The sequence below is a fragment of the Coloeus monedula genome, assembly GCF_965178545.1.
Source record: "Coloeus monedula genome assembly, chromosome: 12".
In the NCBI taxonomy this organism is placed as follows: domain Eukaryota; kingdom Metazoa; phylum Chordata; class Aves; order Passeriformes; family Corvidae; genus Coloeus; species Coloeus monedula.
This window is the reverse complement of record NC_138792.1, coordinates 817,463-834,066: the sequence shown is the minus strand read 5'-3', so window position 1 is coordinate 834,066 and position 16,604 is coordinate 817,463. Positions and strand designations below refer to the sequence as shown.

Below are 16,604 nucleotides of genomic sequence, written 5' to 3'. Positions count from 1 at the left end.
GCTGGGCTTGCCACCCATCCACCCCATGCCAGGCACCCAGCGATGCTGCAGACCCAAACGACGGGATGGGTGAAGGATGGCGAATGCCAGCATTTTCCCCTGGCAACCCAGACACATGGCTCCGATGGACAGGGGCAGAAGGGCAAAGGACACCTTCCCCCATGGCCAGTGCTTCCTCTGGGACCCATCTTGCAGCTGTAGTGCCAGTGAAGAGAGATGCAGTAACTGGAGACCTCCCAGTCCACCAGACCACCAGGCAGAGACCTGAAAAGTCATCACAGCTGTGCCAGCAGCCCACAAAGATGCTGTCTGCTCTGAGGTGCCGCTCCGAACATCACCACACACACAAGCCAGGGGCTGGGGCTCGTCCCACTCGGCTCCTCTGGCATGTGATGAAGGAGTGCAGGTGGCTGCGAGCCCCCCGCCAGTGCCACAGGAGCCAAAGAGACGTGTACTGGCCAAGAGGACAGAGCAAGGGGTCACTTGCTCCAGATCAATGCAGCCATTCCCAGCCTGATGGGCCACAAAGAAAGCCGGATCCTGGACCCCAGATGCAGCGTAAGACCCTTCTGCACGCTCCCCATGCAGGGGGCAGAAGGCTGACCCTGCCTGAGGTGAGACAAGGTGCATCCCACTATGGCAGGTCCCTGCCCTGCTAGCACATCCCACCCCACCAGCGACCCACACCCACCACAGGGCTGCTCCTTATGGAGCCCCAGCTCCCTCCCCTTGGCAGATAAGCTCCAGCCTGGACCTGCTGCCACCTCTCTGCATGGAAGCCTGTGCGCAACTGCTCAGGAATGCCCAGGCACCAAGCTTCCGGCAGCCCTGTGAGTGTCCAAATATTTGCTCGAGCTTTACACCCAAGACGAGTTTTGGGCTATGCAGTGCCAAATCTCACTCCTCCCTGCCCCCAGCAGCCAGATGCAGGTCTCCTCAGGGAGACCAGGCACCAGAGGGAGATCTGATGGAGATCTCCAGTCTGGCAGGGAGCTGTGACCTGTGCCTCATGACAGAGATGAGCCAGCTCTGGCCAGGGCCTGGCCCCACAATCCCCCTTGGGCCCTTCCCGCAGCTCCAAGAATTCCTTTGACAGTCCAGAAGTGTGATTAGTTCTCTCCTCTGAGTGACACCAGGTGGGAGAGGCAGGCAGGGAGCAGAGCAGCATCCGATGGTCTGGGCACTGCTCATCTTCCATGCCTGCAGATGGGAGCCGAGGGCACTGTGCTGGGTAGTGGCCAGCACAGCATCCCTCATCCCTGATGACTTGCAGGGCAGCATCCTGCGGGCTGGGCACTGCCTGCCTCCCAGGAAGGAACGGGCCAGCATCCCATGGTCCCTCTGAGTCCTGCAGTCCAATCACTGCCCACTTCCCATGCCCCGCAGAGAGGAGCCAAGGGTGATGTGGTGGATACCGAGCAGCCCCATATCCCACACCCCTCTGACCCGCAGCTCAGCATCTCTCCTGGTCCCCTCCTGTGCAACTCAAAGTTCTTGTGCCCCATTTCAGTGCTTTGCACCCACCGTTAAACAGCGGTTGCAAAATTAGACAGCACCAGGCTGTGCTGCCACCCTCTCTGCCCACTGATTATTAAGCTGTGACAGTCATTTGGGCTGTGACAAGCAGTCCCCATTCTCCTGCAGTTTCTAAGCAATCTTGCCGAGGTCTCTCCCAGGGCTGGCAGCTCCCTGATGCTGCCCACACTGCTGTGTCCCGCTCCCAAGCCAGCAGGCAGGGAAAGGGCAGCAGGAGCTGCGGCCAGCAGAGCCCAGCATGCTGCACTCTGGGACTCCGGGGCTCCGGCGGGCCTGGCGCCAGAGTTGTGGCAGACCCCGGCTCCTGGCTCTTCTGGCATTCCCAGGAGCTGGGTTGGAAGAAGAGCTGGAGCCCTTGGGAAGGTTGCTGAACTGCCTGGACCAGCTACGTGGGGACAGAGGAGTGACCAGACAGGTCCCGCTTGTCTGACCCGGCTTCCTCAGAGGGCACCTGCCCTCACTGCCCGCTCCCAGCCCCAAGTGAGTCCTCTGCTCCCTCTGCTCCCTCTGCTCCCCCTCAAACAGCTCCCTGCAGAGCTGCAGGGCTGTCCGCCTCCCCGAGATTGTTTGTGGTACAGAGCCCCCAGACACCCACCACCACTGCGGTGTGTGGGAGAAGGGAGCTGGGCTGCGGGGGCTACACCGGCACTGGGCTCCTGCCTGGGTGGGCCCAGCTCCAGGGAGAGCAACTACAAGGGCTCCCCACTGCCGGGGCTGGCTCCCCACACCTTGGGGCTGCCTCCCCTTGCCCAGGGCTGGCTCCCCACACCTTTGGGACGGCTCCCCGTGCCCAGGGCTGGTTCCCTACTGCATGGAGCTGGCTCCCTGTAACCCGGGGTTGGCTCCCCGCAGCTCGGGGTACGGGCCAGCACCTGTCCCACACGCTGGGGGACCGTGGTGGCCCCACCGCCGGCCCCATCCCGCGCCGTCCCCGTCGAGGCCAAGCCTCGGCCGGGGTGACCTCTGCCCGTGTCCTCCAAGCGACCCACCGGGAGCGGGGAGCCAGGAGTGCCGAGCCGCAGCCCGAGCCCAGCCCGAGCCGCCCCCTCCCCGCCGCCGCAGCCGGGGGTCGCGGGGGTGGCGGCGCTCCCGGGGGCGGCGGGGGCGCAGGTTCGGTCCCGCCCCGCCCGGTACCTGTTGCCGAGCGCATCCTGCCCCGCCGCTGGCTGCGCGGCCCCTTCCGCTGCGCGTTGCCCATCCTCCGCCGCCGCCCGGCCCGGGCTCCGCGCGCCGCCGCCCCCGGGCCGCCCCCCGGCCGCCCCCCGCCGGGCCCGCCGCGCCGCGCGGGGAGGAGCCGCGGGCCGGGCCGGGCCGGGCCGCATCGCTCCGCTCCGCGCCGCTCCGAGCCCAGCCGAGCCGAGCCGAGCCGAGCCGAGCCGAGCCGAGCCGAGCCGAGCCGAGCCGCGCCGGGCGGCACTGGCACCGGCACTGGCACCGGCACCGGCACCGGCCCCCGCCCCGCCGCCCCCTCGGAGCCGAACGGGCGCCCAATGGCGGCGGCTGCGGGGGCCGGGCGGGGGCGGCGCGGGGATGGGGAATGCCGGGGTGATGGGGATGGGGCGGGGGGATCGGGGCTGGGGTGATGGGGATGGCGGTACCGGGGCTGGACACCCTCCGGGGAGGTAGAGCTGTGGGGTACCAGGGTGATCGTGGGGCGGTCCCGGGGCTGGGCACCCTCAGACCAATAGTGTGGGGATACCAGGGCTGGACAGCCCCCAGCGTGATGGGATTGGGTCGGGGGCCCTGGGGCTGGGTAGCCCCTGGGGAGTTGTCTGGTTTAGGGATGAGTGGGGGGAGTCCTGGGGCTGGACACCCCCGGAGTGGTGAGGATGAGGTGGTGCCAGGGCTGGGCACCCCTGAGGCCATGGGGCTGCGTGGGAGGTCCTGGCGCTGAGCACACCAGGGGTGTTGGGGCTGCGTGGGGACCCCGATGCTGGCCCTGTGGGGTGGGTGGCTGAGCAGGGGATGCTTGGAGGCAAGGGGTTGGGGACTTCTGCCGAGAGGCAGAGGTCAGCTGCAAGAGCAGCTGGAGCCGTGCACAGAGGGAATCGGGAGGTGTGGGAAGAGCTTTGGGGCTGGGTCCGCTCAGGAACCCTGTGTGAGAGCTGCAGGTCATTGCAAGAGCCAGGCCTGGGGGTGATGTCATCTCAGGTAGGAGAAACAGGGTCGTCTCTGTCTGCCAGTACCTCCAAGGTCTCTATTCTCGGCACTGAGTGTCCCAGGCAGTGCCATGAGTGCACAAAGCTTGGCTGCATGCAGGGACCCCCAAGAGTCTTGGATCAGCTGCTGCCCTTGGGTTCCTTCCCCTGGCCCAAACCTCATCATATCCCTCTGATGGGGAAAAAACCTTTTCCAGAGTGGGGAAACCTGTCCAGCATGCCAAGGCCCCCCACTTGCGCAGCCCTTCACCCCTGGGAGCCAAGAGGCATTATTGGGATGGCTCAGCCCAGCCTCTGTGTCCCAGGACGGAGCATCCCTGACACATCGGATCTCGGCATCCGTATAGCAACAGAAAGGACCAGAAAGCGCTGGGAGGTTGTTATGGAAACAGCCACAAATTGGATCAGTACTCGGTGCAAGGAGCAGTTTGTGTGACTGATGTGGGAGCAGGTGGGTGTGACAGCCGCAGCAGTGCGGGGGCCCCATGGTGGCACCCATGGTGGAACCCCGGTGCCCATGCTGTGTCCCTTTTCTGGGGCTGGGCTGTGGCAGTGCCTCAGCTCACAGGGATCCGGGTGTGGGGCTGCAGGCAGCGCAGGCTGGCTCCCACCCACCTCACCCAGCCTCTGCACTCCCCAGGAAGGCGAAGGACTGGGGCGAGTTGGGGGTGGTTCGCAGAAATTCCATCGGGAAAATACTTTCTGCCATTTCCCCAAGCCCGAGCCAAACCCAGCACAGGGTGTCAGGCAGGGGGGCAGCGGCCCCTGCACAAACACCCCTCTGTGGGGCTGCGATCCGACAGCGTGGCCATTGTCCTGCTGCCTGCCCTGGGGAGCCAGGCAAGGTGCCCATCACTCCGAGCCGCTGGTCTCCTTGTGCGGGGCAGCCCCAGACCCCGCATCCTCCTCTAGCCCCGCGGGCACACAAGGCTGCCTGCGCCGTCCCGGCCACACGGCTCCTGGGAGCCCGGACAAATCTGGGCTCATCCAGGACCCCGGGCTCACCGTGCCAGGCTCGAGGGGCAGGAGGGCGCGGGGAACTGCTGGTGCCACGGCTCCGTCCGGCTGAGCGTGAGGGTGGCCCCGCTCTGCGTTCCCGGAGCAGACCCCTCCTGGCAGAGAACCCAGCTGTGAAGGAGCCATAAACGCTTGCTAAGTGGCCGAGCTGGTTATTTTCGGGCCAAGAGGCCATATTAAAGCTCACAATCAGCGAGGCAGATGAGCTCATTGGAGAACAACGGCTTGGGGCCGGGCCAGAGCCGGGGCCAGGGCTCCCAGCCCCGCGCCGGCACCATGACGAGTCCCAGGGCTGTATTGGACCCTGAGAGGTCCCAGGTCCCAGCAGAGCCACCGGCAGGGTCCCGGCCAAGCTGGAGGGCAGAGCTGCGACACCGAGCCCCACAACATCTTGTGTTGCCCCGCTGAAGGTGACCCCCAAGCTGCCCCTCGAGGCCTGGCAGGGGATCTGCGTGCAGGGCTGGAGCTGCCGTGGTACCTTTGTGCCACCTCGAGTCCCCTCCAGGCTCTGCATTCCTGGGATTCCTTCAGTGCACCAGACATATTTCCTTGCTCTGTGTCCTGGTAACTGCTCTGGGGGCCTGACCGTCCTGCCCAGGACCGGCACTGTCAGCGGTGCCCTCCCTGTTCCCGGTGTGCCAGGGCTGGAGGATGCAGTCACCTGGCTCTGCTGCCTCCCGCGCAGTGCGAGAGCTCGGCATGAAGCTGTGTGTGGGGTCAGGCAGAGGCGACAGGGGGACCTCAGCCCTGATCACTCCACAGCCTGCACCCACACCCCCAGAGCTTCCTCTGAATGCCCTCCAAAACAGCTGTGCCAGAGACCAGCGCGGAGCCAGGCTGCCACCACGTGCCGTGCCACCATCACTGGTACCTGTCATTTGTGAGCCCTTTACGGAAGACGTGGGGTGCCAGGGGTGGTATTGGCACCTCCCCCGCACTGCCACTGGTTCCCCCAGCCCCTCTGCACCTTCCGTGCACCTTCCTCCCTCTGAGGAGGCTTCCTGTCCCAGCCCGAGTGGGTGAGGAAGAAGAGAAGGGACACATCCAGTCCTTGTGCTGGGCACGGGCACTGCCAAGGAGCAGAGGGCACCGCACCCCTCCCGGGGCTCTGCCCACTGCCACCATCGGTGTGTCCCGCCTGCGAGCCCTCGCGGGATGGGCGCTGGGTGCCCAGCTGGCCCCATCCCACCATCCCCACGGCGCGGTGCGCACAGACAGGAACCAGGAGCCGGCCAGGCGGCTGTGCCAGCCCCGGGGCTGCTGCTGCCTGCCCCCACCTGCAGTGACAGCCACCAGGTCATGCACCCCCGACTCTCTGCCCTTGTCCTGCGGCGCTCCCAGGCCCTCCCTGGGCGGGGCAGGGAGTCCCACAGCCAGGAAAGGACAAAACTCTTACTTACCCAACTCTGCCTCCTCCTCTCCCTCTCCCTCCGGGCCCAAGGCCAGGGGGTACGGCGGCTGCCCCACACCTCAGCGGATGCTCCGAGCCCCCATGGCCGGGATGGACTGGCGGCTGCCCTGGCCGGGAGCGGGAGGCGGCCACAGCGCCAGCTCTGGCAGTCGCTTGCTCGCACTAACTCGAACCAGGTTTCTGGAGAAAGGCTGGATGGAAACGCTTCTCCCACCCCAGCCCAGGCCCTTCTTAAAGACATAGCTACACATCCCTGCCGCGGGTGCTGGAGCCGTGGAGATTGAGCGGGGATGGAGCATCCTGCCAGCTGGCGTCTTTCCGGTGGGTCTGGGAGCCATAGCAAGGGGGTGCGATTGGTGGGTCCCCGGGAGAGGAGATGGCATCCACCACCTCTGCTGTCGGCTGTGCCAGCCTGCGTGGGTGCTGTGGGCAGTGCCAGCTGACCCTCCTGTAACTAGCAGGGGTCAGGCGGCCAGGTGAAGGTTTCCTGGGGATGGCAGCACCCCATGGCTGTCAGGGAGGTGGCTGTCCATCCCCCCCTGCCCTTGGCTGGGGTCCCAGTGCGGCAGGAAGGGAACTGGTCCCACACAGGCAGTCCCTTGCAGGTGGCCTCGACAGCCCACGCTCTGCCTGACAGCCAGGACCACCCGGGAGGCCACGGGCTGCAGCTGCGGGGAGGGGAACACCCGGGGGATGGCCAGAACCTTCTCATGCTCTGGACGAGAGGGCACCCCATGCTGGGTGTGCAATGGGGGATCCGCTCTCCCCACTCGCAGGGCACAGCTGCGTGACAGGCCCTGGGGATGGCAACGACTGGATGGTGATGGACAAGCCGTGTCCGGCAGAGAGGTGTGGGCACTGGGCAGCCACAGCCACGGCAGCCAGTTGGGAGGGATGAAAAAGCACTGGAACAAAATCCTGACACAGGGGGAGGTGATCTCAGGGCTGACCCCACAGCAGGAGAGACTCCCCCCCATTTCCACAGAGCACAGACCAAGCACGAGACAACCCAGGAGCATCCTTCCTTCCAGGAGCGCTGACAGCACAGAGCCCGGCACCCCCAGCACGCCAGGAGCCCCCATCTCTGCGACAGACACACGTGAGCACACGCAGACGTGCAGAGCCACAAACACTCGTGTGCCAGTGGGGTTTGCTCTGCACTGGGGTGCGAGGTGCCCTGCTGTCCCTGTCCTCCTGCCTGGCTATGGGGGCACTGGGTCAGGATCCAAGCTCACGGTGGGGCCATGCTGCTCCATATGGATGCAGCTGGAGACTCAGGGTGCCAGGAAGGGAGGAAGTGGCTGCTCACAGCCACTGTCTGGGTAATGGGGAGAATTACCTTGTTCCCTGTCTACTTCGATCTGCTGCCATTAATTAAGTCAAGGAGTAATGATCCTCTCCTGATGCCTGCACTGCCCACCAGGCTCAGTCTCCCCATGCCACACAGCTCCATGCTGCCAGACACTGTGCTGTGCCAGGCTGGCATCCGTGAGGGGTCAGGCTCCGGCAGACAGACAGGGAATGGTCACCCCCGTGCTGATGGGTACTCAAGCAGAGCCCCACGCCCGCCGCTGCCCAAGGTGCCAGCCTGATTCCCTGCCAGCGGCATCCTGGTGCCAAGGTGGGCGGCCAGCGGGAGAGCAGGAGGAGGGTGGCAGAGCCTGCTGGCACGGCTAAGGAGAAGATTCTCCTTGCCAGCATCCTTGGCCCATTGGGCGCTGCGCCAGCTCCTGCTCAATCCAGACTTGTGCTGGCAGCCAGTGGCTCCCGTGCACACGCAGGGACTGGCGTGTGGCCGGCCCCGTGCCAGCACCTGCAGGGCAATGGGCATGGCCAGCAGGCACGGTGCTGGGCACCTGGGGAGCACAGGCCTGGCTGGGAGTTGGATACGCATCCCCAAGGGACTGCTGGGTTCCTAGGCAGCCAGGTGGGTCCCTGGTGGGCTCCTGTGTCCCTCCCCAAGGGTCATCTGCTCTCCGAGGCACAGCCCCACAGCCACTGGTGCCTCGCTGCATGGATGACTTGCTCGGGTGCCATGGGGAGCCATCCTGCACTCCCACCTCTGCCTCCATGGAGCACCACGGAGCTCCCTACAGCTGGAGAACCGGCTGCCAAGGCACGCTCCAGCTCTTGCTTCCACACGGAGGTGAACACATCCCACACGCTGCTTTAGGATGACGCAGGCTCCAAGGAGACACATAGTTGAAGCCAATCCATGTTCCTGGTCCGTAAGTGTTGCCATATTCCCAGCCAATGTGGGGCTGTAAGTGCTTCCTAGGAAGAACCAGGAACACTGGTGCTCGTGGAGTTTCTTCTGCAGAGCCGGGCCCAGGCAGGAGGAATCAGAAACACCAGGGGTGTGCAAGGCTGCGAGGGGACAGCAGTGGCTGTGTTCCCTTGTGCTTTCATGCACTTCTCACTGGGTGATGGGTGTCCAGAGGACCTGCTGTCCCTAAGGACCTACTGCCCCTGAGGGCCACAGCCCAGCTCCTGAGCAAGGGCCACCAGCTCAGCTGTCACATGAATCCTTCCAAAACACCACCCAAGGGTGAAAACACTTTTTTTGGAATCAAGGTTTGCATCCATCCAAGCAGGAATCTCAGCCCTGACAAAACCCCAGCAGGGAGGTCGCAGCAACGAGCTGGAGATGCTGTCCTCAACACCAGCTCTCAGGATGTCCCACGTGTCTCCCCAGCATGGCCAGGCTCTGCAGGAGCCCCACACCCACGGCCAGGGGAGCCTGGGGAAACTGTGACCCTGGAGGTTGGAAAAGCCCAGCCAGGGCTGCCCCTTCCTTGCAGGAATGTCAGCAGTGTGGGGAGCTGCTGGCAGCAGGGTTGGGGTGTCCTGCCCCTCACGCTGCCTGCAGCACACATTTTCGGGGAGTGGTCATCAGCCCACTGCCGAGGACAGCTTTCAGCCAGAGCAGGGCCGGTGGGAGCCGTGTGTTATCCTTCCATCCATCCATCCATCCATGCATCCATCTCTCGCTGAGCCGTCAGACGGTTCCTGCTAAGGGGAGGGTGTGGCCCCACTCCCCCTCCTCCGGCAGCTGAGCCAACTATCCAGCCTTGGTCAGCATCCCACTTCCCGCCCACACCAGCAGCCTGGGGAGACGTGCTCACCCCTCTGACACTGAAATCACCACTGGCTTGGGGAAATGCAGGCAGACAAAATGTCTTGGAGGTCTGGAAGAGTTTTAGGAGCTGCTCTGCCCTGCAGAGGAGGCTGCAGTGGGTTGTGGCTGGGATGAGCAGTGCTGGGCTCCTGAGAGGGACCCCCATAAGCCTCTCTGGCACTACTGTGAGGCTTTGGCACTTCTGTGGGGTGAGCAACCCTCACCCCACACTGGCCACAGCCTGTCCTGGTGGCTAAGAAGGCTCCAAGTGCCCCTTCACAGTGGTGGTTTGGCCACGGCAGGTCAGGGCTGCTGGGGAAGAGAGCATCAGGGTGAACTGAGACCATGGCTCACTCCAAACCGACCCTTCTCATCCCCAGAATTTGGGACATCTCCTCCCCGTGGCCCTGCAGTGAGAGCCCTGCACCAAGAGCCCTGCACCATTCCTGGCACTTTGTTCCAACTTGAAGGGCACTGATCCCATGGGCAGGTGCTGACGAGGGCAGCTGTGGGGTCAAAGGAGTGGGGCTCTGGTAGGTTCACATGGTCATGGCTGCAGCCCCTGTCCCCTGTCCCTGGGACTGAAGGACAGACCAGCCACTTCAGCCTGGCAGGAAACTCTGGTGTGTCAGAAGGGGTTGTTTTTTTTTTTCTTTTTTTGCTAATTTTTTAAAATCCAGTTGCAGAATCTGGGGGAAAATATCTGTGCCAGCTCAGCAAGGGAAGAGCTGAGCAGAGGGCGTGGGGGGCAGCAGCCCTGGCTGGCCGGCAGCTCTATCTCGAGGGCTGCTTTCAGAGAAGACTGGGAGGTCAGAGGATGGGAACGCTGCACATTTCAGCAGGAGCAGTAAACAGCTGCTCCTGCCAGCACAGCCTGGGGTTTCTTCCAGAGAATCGTCCTGCAGCTCTTCAGGGACTGTGCCTCGAATAGCTCTCGGCGCCGGCCCCATCCTCTGCTTCGCTGAGATTTATTTCTGGAGCTGCAGGGTCCCAGCGGGAGAGGCTGAGCCATCCTGGTGAGTGTCACCCTCCAGGACGTGGCTGTGCTCATGGGAGGGGGACAGGGAGCCTGGTCCCTGTTCTGCCCTGGCTGCAGTGGGACCCTGTCCCCAGACATGGCATCCTTGCACCAAGGGATGAGGGATGCTCCCAGCTCCCAGCTCCCAGCTCCCAGCTCCCAGCGTGCGCCCTCCCCACTCCCACCACTGCGGGTGAATAAGAGCAGAGGAATCCAACAGCCGTTGGCTGCTGTCTCCTGCTGGAAACAGCCACGCTGCCTTGTCGGACAAGTGTTTCCCCAGCCCTTTGCTGTGTGATTTCTTCATCTGGAAGCAACACTGCTCCACTGGCATCTCCCCTTCCTGAGGAGGATGAGCTCCCTCAGCTCACAGCCTCTGGGAACACCAATGGACGCGTTCTGCTGCACAGTGGTGACCTGAACTCCCCAGCCGTGGGGTGAGGAGGCCCGTGGCTCTTGAATCTTTCTAAACCTGTCTGGTAGGAACCAAAACCAGGCAAAGGCTTGTGAGCTGACTGAGGATGCCCAAATCTGGGAGCTGGCACAAGGACCATGCTTGGGAAGGGCAAGCCACCACAGTCCTTACAAGCTGGCCAGGCAGGCTGTGACCTGGACCCATGCTGGCTGAGCAGAGGCTGCGCCAGGGCATGACTGGTGCAGGGTGAACTCCCCCCGGAGCATCTTCCATGGCCTTCCGTTCAATTTTAAGAGGGGAAATGTGATTTTTGCCATTGGATCCTCTTCAATAAATGAAAATGGAGGAGAAAATAAACCCCAAATCCAGCGTGGGGCATTGTTAAGTGTTTGCTCCTCACTCCTGGGTCCCTGCTGTGCTGCAGCTCAGTGGTAAGCCCTGGGCAGCCACCACTCTCCTGCAGCATCGGGAGCTCATAAGGAGCTCCCGGCCCCCCAAGACGTGATCTGATCCCACACCATGGGCTGATGCTGGAGCAAAACAAACTGCCACTGAAATACCAGTCAGAATTTTGTTCTTTACCCAAGTAAGTTCGGTCACACTGGAAGCTCTTGCATCCCGCTGGCTGGTGGTGGATGGATGTGGAGCAGGTGGGAGGACGCTGTGGGCTGTGCTCCCTTGCTCCCTTAGGATGCAGGGGGAAATGAACCTCCTAAGCCTCTGTGCCACTGAGCAGGAATGAAGAGGAGGCGTGGTGAGCTTGGCTCTGTTCACGCTGCCCCATCTCTTCCCACAAGATAAATCACAGCATTTTTACCACTACATGCCTCTGACCCCAGCCCTGAGCCAGCCCAGCACATCTACATACATGCATATTCATGGTTCTAACGAGGAGCTGTAGCACAGGAGGACAATTTGCTGCTGCCTTACACACACACCTGCAGCTACCTGTGGTGTTGCTCCGTAAGAAACTCCATGGAATTAGCTGAACACACAGCGTGGGGCTGCACGCTCCACCTGCCCACAGCAGCAGCTGCAGGCGTCCCCCGACCATACCCCCACCACCCCCCCACGCTGTCACTCTGCTGTCCCCTGTCCCCTACACCATCTCCTCCATGTTGTCTTCCCCTGTCCCCCCACACTATCCTCCCTCCTGCCACCACGGTGGCACACACACAATACTCCTGTGGCCACCTGGAGCAGTCCCAACCTGCTGGCCAGACACAGGCAGTGAGGGACCATCTGGTCACCGGCACGATCAGCTCCTCCTCCAGCAGACCCTGGTCCAGCACGTACAGGGAGGATGCTGCCGGGTTTGGCACACGCTGGTGCACTGCACGGGTCAGCTTGGGTGACTGTGAAACCTCGCTGTCCCCTTATTTGTCCTGGTCGATGCACAGGACGGTGGGAGCCGCTTCTCTGTCTGATGACGGGTCTGCAGCATTTGCAGGAGCAGCGCAGCTCCCAGGCCAGGCCGGGTGCTCCGCTCGCTCCCGGCATCCCGGACGCAAGCTGTGAGGATCTGTCAGTGATTTCCCATGGCTCCAGGCAGATGGAGCAGCAAGGGAGCTCTTGCGAGGGGATTTGCCGAAAGCAGAGGCACACGCTCTGCCAAGGGCCTGGGAAACGCGCGGTGCTTGAGGGGAACGTGCTGGAGCAGCACTGCCCTCCCCGCCCCGCAAAGCCTTTAAAACAAACTTCTATAAACAACTCCAAAACGAGCTTATTTTAAGATCTCCCGAAACGGCACACTGCCTGTTCCTGACCCAGCACAGCAGCCTGTGCCAGACCGAAATGCTTGGAATGGGAAGTGGAAGCAGTCCAAGGGAACCCAAACCCCGCTGGCTGCCAGGAGAGGGGACGAGCTGCCAGGATGCCTGGGTGACAACCCAGCATTTTCCCCATATACAAAACACCCCGAGTGAAAACTGCCCCACGCTGGACAGGACAGCCCCCTTGGTCACCTGCCCCAGGATGAGGCGGAGCACCTGAGGCAGGGACAGTGTGGGGGGACACACAGCCCTGACAGCCCTGTGTCCCTGCTTTCCCAAAACAGCCCCCCGTAATTGCAGACACAGCGTGAGGTGTGCTTGGCTGGCAGCCTGGAAAATGCCCACTGAGAGCAGGGAAATAAAGTCCGGGCAGAGGGAACGGGTGCAGGGTTGTCCTGGCCTCACCCCAGTGCCCTGGCATCCCAATGACACCCGCACCCCCATGCCCGACACGGTTCCCTGGCCACTGGCACCATGGGCCTTGGTGAGGCATTGCCACCCCTACCCCGCTCCCCCAGACCTCCCTGCTGACGGAGCAGGGATGATGGGCCCCGAAAGCAGGAGCCGGCGCGGGTCACCCGCGGTGACCACATCACACGGGGTGACCACATCGGAGGGGCAGCAGCGCAGCCCTCCGGCACTGGGGCAGGGAGCGGAACCCCTGGGAGCGGGAAGCGGCCCCAGCAGCGCTACCCCCGGCATGGGGCCCGCAGGGTCCCCCGTCCCACGGGGGTGTCCCCTTACCTGTGGCGGCGGCGCGGAGCGGGCGGCCCCGCAGCAGCGACTGCAGGCGGGCGGCGCGGCGGTGCAGGCGGGCGGCGCGACGGGCCAGCGCCCGCAGGTGGCCCTCGATGTCCCCCAGGAGAGCGACCGAGTGGCCGCAGAGCTCGGCCAGCTGCCGCAGCAGGGCGAGAGCCGCCAGGCTGCAGGTGTCCCGCAGATCGGTCAGCGGCCCCGCCGGCCGGACCCGCACTGCCACGCTCCGTCGGTAGAACGGCATGGGGCGGATTGGCTCGGGGCGGATCAGCTCTGTTTCCCCCGGCCCGGTTGCCCCCCGGCCCGGTTCGGTTCAGCCCAGCCAGGCACTGTTCCCCCCGTCGAGCCCCGCGGCTGCGAGGGCTGTGGTCCGGCAGCAGCGCCGGGGCTCGGAGCCGGTCTGTGGGAGGAGGAGGAGGAGGAGGAAGGGGAGGGAGGGGCGGCCCCGCTCGGGGATGCTCGGGCCGGCGGCGGGGCACGGCGGCACTCGGGAGGGAGAGAGCGGCCCCGGCGGGAGGAGCTGCGGAGACGCTGCGGGCTGGCTGGGGCCGGAGCCCCGGAGCTGGCGCTGCTCGGGCTGGGGCACAGGGATCCCTCGGGGCCGGCCCTTCCCTCCCGATGCCATTCCGAAGGACACGGACACCCTCCGGTAGCGACAATTCCCCGCCGCGTTCCCATTCCCAGGGGCACGGGCCCCTCCGGCTCTGTCTCCAGCTGCAGCCGCCCCTCCTGTGCCGGGACCCGGGGCCTGTGGGGCCTCCCCGAGTCCTGTCCCGGCCTCCCCGGGCTTCAGGGTCCCTCGAGGTGGGCAGCACCCAGCAGCCGCAGCAGGACAGGCCGTTAATCCCGCATTTCCCCCGCATTTCCCGTGGGTGTTCTGCTCCAGAAACTGCTCCCTCCCCGTCCTCCCTGCTCCAGCGCCTGCTAAAGCCAATATTTGGGTGTCCCCGGGATGGCACCAGGGTGCAGTGGGGATGTCCTGGCTGCCCAGCCCCGGGGAGCTCCAGGCTGCATGGCTCCTGGCAGCAGGGAGGGCGCAGCAAAAGCTGAGAGAAGAGCAGCTGTGGTGGGTGTAACCTCCAATCCAGATGGCCCAGCACCCCATCCCTGGCAGCTCCAGTTGCCTGGAACACAGAAGGACTAGAATCCCTACTGGGAATTTCCTGTGATACCGTTTCTCCGTGCATGGTGAACCTTGCTGGACTCCTGAACTATTCCTACTCTGCTTGGGTTTGTGTAAACGTTTGTGCATCCAAACCCAGCTCCATGGGGCTGCTTCCACTGAGAACTATCCTTTCCCTTTCCCTTTCCCTTTCCCTTTCCCTTTCCCTTTCCCTTTCCCTTTCCCTTTCCTTTTCCCTTTCCCTTTCCCTTTCCCTTTCCCTTTCCTTCTCTCCTTTCCCCTTTCAGCTTCATGAGGTGCCCTGAGCTGCTGTCTGTGCAGAGAGCTGAACAAGGTCTCCTCCAGGAGCCTTGGAGCTCTCCCATGCGTCATTCCCTGGGCTGATGGACTGTGGTGGCTGCCACCTGCCTGGATACAATCGAGGCAGAAGGAGCTGAGGAGCGCTGGTGCCTTGGCTCTGTTCCCAGCACAGATGGGGAAACTGAGGCATGGGGTCACACCCCGCTAGGACATGAGGAGGGTGAAGTCAGCCCGATTCTCTTGGCTTGGCCAGCCTCGGTCATGAATCATCATCCGGGTAAGGAGAGCATCTGGACCCCATCAGGGCTCTGCTCACTCCCCATTCCCAGCCCACCCGCCCTTCCCAGCCCTGACCTCTCCCACTGCCGGCCGAGAGGGAGCACATGGACAATGTCCCTGTTTCTGTGGTTTTTCCAGCACAGATCTGTGTGTTTGGAAACACGAGCACGAGGTCTGAACTGTCCTTCCCAGCAGCCACAACACCCACTTGGGCACTGTCCTGCTGGTCAGGGCAAGGGCAAGAAACCCTCCCAAAAATTGAATTTATCCAATTTTTTGTCTGGTTTTGAGGTGGTTTTCTCTTGTTCTGCCTCATGACGCAGGTTTGTTGTGGCAGCAGTGCCCAGGTCTCGAGGCTGGCTTAGCCAACAGGATTTTAAGCCAGGTAAGTGCCAAGGGCTTTTTCTTTTGCTTTCTGTGTGCCTTTGTCTCATTTCCAAACCTTCTTCTGTAGTTGGAGAGGTGTGAACACCTTGCCATCGAGTGTGAACTGAGATCTGGACTCTGGGAGCCAAGGGATTCATAAAACCATCACATAGTGCAGCAACCTCAATAAATGACAAAAATCTGGTCGCTTAGCAACTTAAACTGGCTTTTTTTTTCCTAAATGGATTGTGTTTTCTTGAAGTCTTATGTCAAATATTTAGCGTGAGAAAATGACAAGGACCCTTTCCATGTGAAGTAAGCTGCACCATGAAGTCACCACATTATTCTGATGATCAGGAGTGGGGCTGGCCAGGGTGGGAGGGCTGGAAACGAGGAGCCACAGCCCCGTGATGGCTCTGGAGCTGTGGACAGGCCCCAGGGAGGGATCCCGGGAGAAGCAGTGCCAGAGCCTTGTTGTGTTTCCCTGCGGAGAACCCCCTCGGCGGAGGAGGGCCGGGATCCAGGGCTGCTCCGGGATGCAGTTGCTGTTCCGGATGTGCGAAACCCTGGCGGGGAGCGACGGGCTCGGCATCCCGTGGGAAACAGCCCCGCTGGCCAGTGGCCGGGCAGGAGCGAGGCCAGTTCTGCAAACGCTGATTATAACCAGATGTCTCAGGCATCGCTTTCCCTGCTCTGGCTCCGCTCCGCCCCGCAGGGAGAGCCCCGTCCGAGCAAGGGCACACGGCGTGCCCAGAGGGGATACCTCGGGTGGGCTTTCTGGGGCTTTGGGTGGAGGGCGTCCGGGGATGGTGGCGCCCAGACCCTGGAGGGGGTCAGCAGGCGGTCCTGACCTTCTCCCCGATTCATCCTGAGGACTCCCACTGCCTCTGCCTGGCGTCTTCTCACTGAACATCTGGCGATGGAGTGAGGATCATCGGCTCCACACAACTGCCTGTCCCATACCGCATCCCTGGATGCTGGTAAATCCAGAGCAGCGTCACTGGCTGGACCAACCCCAAGGGGTTCTGTGTTCAACAGCCAAATTCTCTGCTTTTGCAGAACGGCTTCTTATTGCTCCAAGACCTCCGGCTCCAGGGCAGCACTCGGCTGGAGTCCACAGCCATGCAGGTGAGCCAAGCGTGGCTCCTCACGCAGAGCTGACGGGAGCTGCTCCGGCTGCCTCACCACCCTCACCAGGGGCTCACTCGTGCTGCACGGGTGCAGGATCCCCCCGTTCCCGGCGTGGGGATCCTACTGGCCTCCCAGTGCCCACTGGAGGGTGCTCTCTGCCAAGATTTGCACCGTGGATGCTTCTAAAGCAGCTCTTGGTGAGA

The 16,604-nt window shown here is 63.1% G+C and overlaps 1 protein-coding gene across 1 annotated transcript in view; it reads right to left on the bottom strand.

The window, feature by feature from the left end:
* The window catches only part of NHSL2 (NHS like 2), a gene marked incomplete at its 5' end in the record, with an annotated part of 29,208 nt that extends 15,762 nt beyond the window's left edge, over positions 1–13,446 (bottom strand). The window contains one exon of the mRNA XM_082289202.1: positions 13,191–13,446. Coding sequence (XP_082145328.1) covers positions 13,191–13,446 — 256 coding nt within the window. The remainder of the gene's footprint in view (positions 1–13,190) is intronic.
* Positions 13,447–16,604: the final 3,158 nt, after the last annotated feature.